We start from the raw sequence: 8,611 nt of genomic DNA, 5'->3' as shown, positions 1-8,611 counted from the left end.
TGCATTCCGCTCAAGCTTCTGAGTGCTTTTTGACGTGGAATCCATGCTAAATTCTGATTGCAAAAGCTGTCGTGTGAACATCCCCCTAACCATTCTTGAGCTCAACACGCAGATTAAATTGCTGGTTAATGCCTCCAAATAATTGGTTTGGCCATCACCTTTGCAACGTATTTGACAGTCATGAACTACTTTTTTTGTTGTTATAAATGAGACAGACTGTATTGTTTAAACTGCTTTTTATGTATGGTTCCACATACGTTGTCATTACAACATTAAACTCTCTATATTCCGGTCTCAAAGCGGGACAAAACTCTTGCAGGTGGCTGTGCCACCAGTTAGTCTGTAATGTGGGGGCACAATAAGTTATCCTGGGGGTTGGGTTGTAAAAACTAGATTGTTTAAAGGGGTTTTCTAAGATTTGAATGTGATCGGTGGGGGAAAGCTTCTCAGCTTTCCCTAGGCCAGTGATGACAGGTCCATTGGTCACATGGCCTAGATGCAGCTCTGTCCCATTCAAGTGAATAGGGCAGAGCTGTGATACCAAGCACAGCCGCTGTACAATGTACGGGGCTATGCTTGGTGAGCAAAGAGAAGGCCACAGTTTGCCGTCGGACCCCCACCAATCAGATACATCAGTATTAAAATTTCAGAAAACCCCTTTTAACTGTAAACTATATATAATATCATTCATTTATATAATCATATTTAGTAAAAGTTAACCAGAGGAATTCCGTTGTGCCTCTTTTTGGTCTTCAGAAGGTTGTCGGGATCGGTACAGCAGAATTTAGGTGGTCATCCTAATTTTCCAATGACGTTAATGAAATCTTCAGCCCTGCACAAAAATACCATATATATCAAGTGGTTTAACTTTAGAATTCATAAGCTCACAACTGGATCATTACATTGATTCATATCTGGTCCAGTATTGACTGCAGTGCCGAGGATAACCGATCTTCATTAATCACTCCACAACCAGGAGGGGCAGGGGGATCAGCACATAAAATGACGTTCCACATGAGCGGACACTTTGGATGTGTATTTATAAATGGTGGACTTGTGTTCAAATAAATATTCTGCAAACAAGATGTGCGTTCTTTGTATTTATTATGCTGATTTATGCTGCGTGATATAAACTATTGTGTACGGTGGTTAGAACTGTGTAATCATAACGCAGTCTTTAATTTTACAAGAAATGTATTTCAGGCAAGGCACCACTTAATACTGTATCGTATCCCTACTAAATAAGAGACGCAAGCCCATGCAGTAGGAAATGTACCTTTCAAGCTTCTCAATCTTTACACCCCTTCCAGCAAAGGGAAATTATACAGCATGTCTTAAGGCTGTATTACATGGCCCAATGGGCAGACTATTGTCGGGAGGGAAGCGTTCCCTCCTGGCAATCGCCTGCGCACTAGCAGAGGAGACTGCTGCTATTACATGCAACGATCTCCTCCACAGCATGGAGGAGTGATCGCTATGCCATTGCTCGTACCCATGATGTATAGCGGTTTGCTGGCATCAGATTGTAATTGGACAGCACAATCTGCCACCTGCAAACGATAACATTTTAACATGCCGTCAAAAGACTTGGATTGCCCCATAATTTCATTGGGCAATCGGCGGCAGTATTACACTGTAAGATGATTGTTAACGACGTTTTTATGAACGCTTGTTGGCGATCATCTGGCAAAACTACAATTCCCAGCATGCTTGGACAGCCTTCGGCTGTGCAGGCATGCTGGGAGTTGTAGTTTTGCAACAGCTGGAGGCACACTGGTTGGGAAACACTGTTCTCCCTTTGCAATATAAAAAATGCAAAGGGAGAAAAAAAGTAATGAAATGGTCTCAAAATGGCATTAAAAAAAAGTCTTTTTATAGAGCGTTTCATCATTTCCTACTGGCTGACATGTAACATCTGGGTGTGGTGGCTTTTGCTCAAAGAAAAATGCTGACACAAGAAAATGGAGTTTTGAAACCACCCTAAAGTAGCCATGAGGCAAATAGGAAGATTATGTTAAAGATGTATTCACATTCTGGCCATACAGTGATTTTCGCAAAATATTTACATATGTTTCCCATGTATTTATCATTCCGGAAAAGCGTACTTACAGCACCTCCTTTTTGGTGATTCTTTTACCAGAGAAAATAATTTCTGCCACTTGTGACACAATGGGGTCAAAGTTCATGCTTGATACAGCAACCACAATGTCATCTCTGCAAGAAGTAAATAAAATGTTTGCATGAATACTTTACACTATTCCCGGAAAACGCACAAATGACTGAAAACTTTTTTTTTTTTTTTTTTATGCGTTTGCAGCAAAAACCTGCATGTATTACAAAGCCAGCAGATTTCACCCTCTCCATTGAGAAGTGAGAAATCCGCTGTATAATTTTAAATCCACAATACCGCAGCCTTTATTTTATTTTTTTTAAGCACAATGTGGATGAGATTTTAGAAACTCCTATCTATTTTGCTGGTACTCCAAAACGCTGCACTAATTCCACACCGGCAAATCTGTAGCTATTACTGTACATTCACATCAGACCCCTGATGCAAATGATGCCCACTGGCCAGCTCAGCTCGTCAAAGATTCATGCTGCTCCAGTCCTGCATACTGGCTCATGCGTGTCCATCCTTCGGTCCATGGCTGGTTTACTTCTAGACGAGCATAATCACCTGCTACAGTGCTGCTGAAGCCAGTGGAAGGCTGCGGTGGAAGGGTTGCCACCCGGCCGGTATTTTAGTGGCCCTGCTGGTAATTTTTATTTTTTTTTCCCTTACTAGTATTTTCCTGTTATTAATGAGCGCTTCCATTGTGGAGCGCTCATTAATACAGCCCTTATTCTAACTGGGGGGCATTATTCTTACTGGGGACACAAATATGGGCATTATTCTGACTGGGGGGGGACTAATGGGCCCATTACTCTTACTGGGGGGGGCATTAATGTGAACAGTAATAATTATGGGGGTGCTAACGGGGGCATTGCTATTATTGGGAGCCACAGTATGAGCGACAACACTCCATGTTAAACCACACACCCTTTGGGGTGTGGATTAACTTGGCTGGTATTTTTTGTTGGGAAAGGTGGCAACCCTAAGAGGTGGGGGAACAGGTAAGTATAAATCTTTCAATAGCAGAGGCTGCATTCACTTAAAGCGGTTTTCCGGTAAAATTGATTTTAAAGTGCCCGCAGCCTGCCGCCTGAAATAGAAGACACATACTTACCTGCTCAATGCTGCTTCGGTCTTCCATGCTGCCTCTATCTTTTGGACCCTGCACTGTTTACATCCAGCAGTGCATGGACAATGTCACGTGCACTTCTCCAGCGGTGAACTGCTGTTGGGGTTACATCACTGATGAAGCCAGTCACCTTGTCCATGCACTGCCAAATTCTTAAAAGCCACAGCACGCTAATTATTTGTATGATTTTGCACATTATGTAGTGATTTTATAGGGGTTATCTAAGTCTATAAAATGCCGCCCTCCCCCCATACACTTGGCCCCTCACAATTAATATACTTATCTGTCTCCCTGCTCCGCTCCTGTGCGCGGGGAAAAGCAGCCAATGGCAGACGGGGACAAGCCTCCGTAGTGTTGTGGGTGACGCTCGTACCTGCCTTCCATTGGCTGATGTTTTCATCCGTGCGCGGGGAGAAGCATCAGCTGTGCAGGGAGCCAGGTAACTATATATGCATTGAGAGGGGTACGCATTTTATAGTCTTTGATAACCTCTTTAATGTAAACAGAAAATCCACACCAAAAACCGCTATAAACAGTGCGGAGTTCTGCAGCCACTCTGAAAGTTGGCTATGTCTGGAAAAACCCTAGACAGATTTACTATTGGGACTATTTAAAAAGTCCCAAAAAAGTGCAATTTCACTCCAGTGAGGACCATGCTTATCTTATAAGACTTTTTAATAGAACATGCGACTTTTTCGTAAGGACGTGCGCCTTTTGTAAAGCTGCTTACTGACGGATAAACTGCTAACGTCAAACCACATTTATTACAGTCTTAAAGGGCCGATCATAAATCTGACTTGGCTAAAACTGACTTTAGCCATATGTGAAAGTGGAGTGAGCGGTCAGAGTCATGATAAATCTGGCCCTTTAAGTTTTCACACCCCTACAAGAAAAAAAAAGTATCTTCCTACTTCAAGTAAAATGCTAAAAACTTCAGTTCTTCAAGTGCTCCTTTGATCACAATCTCAGTGAATCCTTCCCCAAATCCTGCAGAGAAATGTACATTATTAATTGAACAGACTGTGGTGTATCAAGCTAAAATGCTAATTTCTTGAGCAACTCTGCCAAATGTATATTTTAAACTAAACAAAAACGGTAAGCCAACTAGTGTTGCTGGGATATGCAGTACCTGCATGCGGGGAAAGAAGATTGTTGGAATTTCACTAACATTCAATAACTTAACGGACTGTGACCAGAGAACATAACGATTAAAAGGGTTGTCTAGTCAGAAAAACACTTTTATTTACCTTATGACAGAGTTATGAATATAGTAACCTCATAAAAACTTTGCAGACACGGCTCAACATTAGATAAATGTTGGCCAAACCTGCCAATTTCAACTGCCAGAATTTTTTTTTTGGTATGTTAAATATTTGTTGTATGAGAATCTCTCCATTCAATTCAATGGCAAACTGATTCTGCGGTGGAAAACCTCACCGAAAAATCTGCAACAAAATCCGCTTGGATTTTGTTGCAGATCTTTCAGTGACATTTTCTACTGCAGAATCAGTTTGCCATAGGATAACATGGTGAAAGTCTTGATGTTGCAGATTTTCCACAAAGTGTGAAGGCACCCTTATTTTCAGGAAGATAAGCCACTAGTAGTGTTGAGAGCTTCAGATGGTTCATCCGAAGTCACTTTGTTCAAAACTTCGGAATAATACTGTATGGAGATCCATCTCCGTACAGTATTAGAATGTATGGGCTCCGATGAGCCGAAGTTAGTTATTCATGAAGTCGTCATGCGTGATTTTTAAAGTGGAAAACCACTTTAAAACTTGAAACAGAGTTCGGACGGAGGAGCTGTAATTACACCTGCTTGCCGCTGTGATGTCAATGGAGAGTAGGCAATCGGTGAAAAGAAGGCTGCAGTCTCTTCAAACGGCTGTGACCTATCCTGAGGATAGGTTGTCAATACAGGAAACGGGACAACCCCCCTTAAAACACTTGCTGCTAGGTGCTCCCCCAGATTACTGATGGTCCCAAGTTGTCCCAGCACAAGAACACACTGATCTTATCACTGAGGGACACTTCTAACAAAATAGACTGTCTAAGATGGACATGCCCTTTACTGAAAGATTAATGGCATTAAAGAGGTTTTCCGAGATATAACTAGGAATGAGCGAATAGACTTTGGATGAAACATTAAAAGTTGATTTGCATTAAACTTTGTTCTAATACTGTACGGAGTAGGAGCTCTGTCCAGTATTAAAATGTATTGGCTCGGATGAGCGGAAGTTATTACTGTGAGACTTCCCCCATAACTTCATAAATTAATTTGTACTGTAAAAAAACATTTTCCGAACTTGGGTTTGGTTCCAAGGTACCACTTGGAACCGAACTAGAGTTCGGGAATAGTTTTTTTTTACAGTACAAATTAATTTGAAGTTGTTGCGTGAAGTCTCGTGAGACTTTGCTAGGCGATAACTTCGGCTCATCGGAGCCAATACATTCTAATACTGTACGTGCTCCTGCTCCATACAGTTAGAATGAAGTTTTATGCAAACATCTAAAGTCGATTTGCTCATCCCTAATTATAACTGATGACCTATCCTCTAGATAGGCCATCAGTACCTAATCGATGGGGGTCTAATATCCAGGACCCCTGCTGATCAGTGCCACAGCCTTCTCCCAGCTTTTCCTAGGCCATGTGACGTCACATTAATCAGTCACATGGCCCAGGTGCAACTCAGCCCCATAGAAGTGAATGGGGCTGAGCTGTGAAACCAAGCACAGCCGCTGTATATCTCGAAAAAAAAACTTTAACAAATAAAAAAAGATAATCCCAGTATGTGGTTTTAATATAAATACATACCTGCATAACGAATGCTCTTTCCCAACAAAGATGTCCAAAAAAATGGCACAGAGGTCACCGGTACTTGCTTGTTCAGCATGTTGAGAGCAGCGATGCGGCCTGTAAAACAAGACAGATCCGCCTTATAAGCTAATTCTGGATGAGCCTATTGCATAAGATATATTAGTACGTAACTTTAAATGCAATTATTCACGCTGAATGATTTCAGAGCTGACTGTGCAGGTAGGCATCTGCGGCAGATGAAATAATGTACAGTGCTAACGACTCAAAAACTACACGATGAATGACAAATTACTTTTGTATTTCACAGAGCAGGCAATGTAGCTGTGCAGCCAACTGTCAAAGAGCATCTGCCAGCAGGATCAAACCTCTTAAACTAGGCATGGTGCCTGGTAGGGTTGAGCCTGCTGACTGAAATCATACCTCTGGTTTAAATCTGTTGTGCATTTTTACTATGATGCAAATGAGGGCATCAGTGCATTGAGGGATGGACATCAGCCAACGACACAAAAGTTTTTAACGAGAGGTATGGAGTTAGTCAGCAGGAGTTGAGGACATGTGCTAGCGGCCATCTAGCAACTCATCTGCAATACCCAGTCCCCATAGCCTGCGTGCTTTTAGTGTGTAAAAAAAACCCGATTTGATACATACATTTGTAAGAAAAAGTATGTGAACCCTTTGGAATGATATGGATTTCTGCACAAATTGGTCATAAAATGTGATCTGATCTTCATCTAAGTCACAACAATAGACAATCACAGTCTGCTTAAACTAATAAAACACAGAATTAAATGTTACCATGTTTTTATTGAACACACCATGTAAACATTCACAGTGCAGGTGGAAAAAGTATGTGAACCCCTAGACTAATGACATCTCCAAGAACTAATTGGAGTGAGGTGTCAGCCAACTGGAATCTAATCAATGAGATTGGAGGTGTTGGTTACAGCTGCTCTGCCCTATAAAAAAAACGCACACCAGTTCTGGGTTTGTTTTTCACAAGAAGCATTGCCTGATGTGAATGATGCCTCGCACAAAAGAGCTCTCAGAAGACCTACGATTAAGAATTGTTGACTTGCATAAAGCTGGAAAGGGTTATAAAAGCATCTCCAAAAGCCTTGCTGTTCATCAGTTACACGGTAAGACAAATTGTCTATAAATGGAGAAAGTTCAGCACTGCTGCTACTCTCCCTAGGAGTGGCCATCCTGTAAAGATGACTGCAAGAGCACAGCGCAGACTGCTCAATGAGGTGAAGAAGAATCCTAGAGTGTCAGCTAAAGACTTACAAAAGTCTCTGGCATATGCTAACATCCCTGTTAGCAAATCTACAATATGTAAAACACTAAACAAGAATGGATTTCATGGAAGGATACCACAAAGGAAGCCACTGCTGCACGTTTACAGTTTGCACAAGAGCACCTGGATGTTCCACAGCAGTACTGGCAAAATATATGTGGACAGATGAAACCAAAGTTGAGTTGTTTGGAAGAAGCACACAACACTATGTGTGGAGAAAAAGAGGCACAGAACACCAACATCAAAACCTCATCCCAACTGTGAAGTATGGTGGTGGGGGCATCATGGTTTGGGGCTGCTTTGCTGTGTCAGGGCCTGGACGGATTGCTATCATCAAAGGAAAAATGAATTCCCAAGTTTATCAAAACATTTTGCAGGAGAACTTAAGGCCATCTGTCCACCAGCTGAAGCTCAACAGAAGATGGGTGTTGCAACAGGACATCAACAACAGAATGGCTTAAACAAAAGAAAATACGCCTTCTGGAGTGGCCCAGTCAGAGTCCTGACCTCAACCCGATTGAGATGCTGTGGCATGACCTCAAGAAAGTGATTCACACCAGACATCCCAAGAATATTTCTGAACTGAAACAGTTCTGTAAAGAGGAATGGTCAAGAATTACTCCTGACCGTTGTACACGTCTGATCTGCAACTACAGGAAACGTTTGGTGGAAGTTATTGCTGCCAAAGGAGGTTCAACCAGTTATTAAATCCAAGGGTTCACATACTTTTTCCACCTGCACTGTGAATGTTTACATGGTGTGTTCAATAAAAATATGGTAACATTTAATTCTTTGTGTGTTATTAGTTTAAGCAGACTGCGATTGTCTAATGTTGTGACTTAGGCTACTTTCATACTAGCGTTCGGGGCTCCGCTTGTGAGTTCCGTTTGAAGGCTCTCACAAGCGGCCCCGAATGGATCCATCCAGCCCTAATGCATTGTGAGTGGATGCGGATCCGCTCAGAATGCATCAGTCTGGCACCGTCTGTCCTCCGCTCCGCTCAGCAGGCGGACACCCGAACGCTGCTTGCAGCGTTCGGGGGTCCACCTGGCCGTGCGGAGGCAAACGGATCCGTCCAGAGTTACAATGGAAGTCAATGAGGGCGGATCCGTTCGAAGGTGACAATATGGTGCATTTTTCAAACGGATCTGTCCCCCATTGACTTTCAATGTAAAGTCTGGACGGATACGTCTGAATACAAATTGTACTTAGACTTTTTTAGTAAAATATAATGCAGACGGTTCCGTCTGAACGGAT

General features: G+C 42.2%; 1 protein-coding gene across 2 annotated transcripts in view; it reads right to left on the bottom strand.

Moving 5' to 3' along the window:
• Positions 1 to 219: 219 nt before the first annotated feature.
• LOC122930455 (apoptosis-inducing factor 3-like) overlaps positions 220 to 8,611 on the bottom strand; it is a 133,310-nt gene continuing 124,918 nt past the window's right edge. Inside the window, exons 18-21 of one of the 2 annotated variants that reach the window (XM_044283876.1) lie at positions 6,058 to 6,158; positions 4,154 to 4,229; positions 2,110 to 2,214; positions 220 to 832 (exon numbers count right to left, since the gene is read on the bottom strand). In XM_044283876.1, the coding sequence (XP_044139811.1) occupies positions 793 to 832; positions 2,110 to 2,214; positions 4,154 to 4,229; positions 6,058 to 6,158 (322 nt within the window). In that variant the 3' untranslated portion in view covers positions 220 to 792. The remainder of the gene's footprint in view (positions 833 to 2,109; positions 2,215 to 4,153; positions 4,230 to 6,057; positions 6,159 to 8,611) is intronic. The other variant, XM_044283877.1, reaches the window with a different exon arrangement.

This window comes from Bufo gargarizans, chromosome 3 (assembly GCF_014858855.1).
Source record: "Bufo gargarizans isolate SCDJY-AF-19 chromosome 3, ASM1485885v1, whole genome shotgun sequence".
In the NCBI taxonomy this organism is placed as follows: domain Eukaryota; kingdom Metazoa; phylum Chordata; class Amphibia; order Anura; family Bufonidae; genus Bufo; species Bufo gargarizans.
The sequence above is the reverse complement of the archived record's forward strand: the minus strand, read 5'-3'. Positions and strand labels throughout refer to the sequence as shown.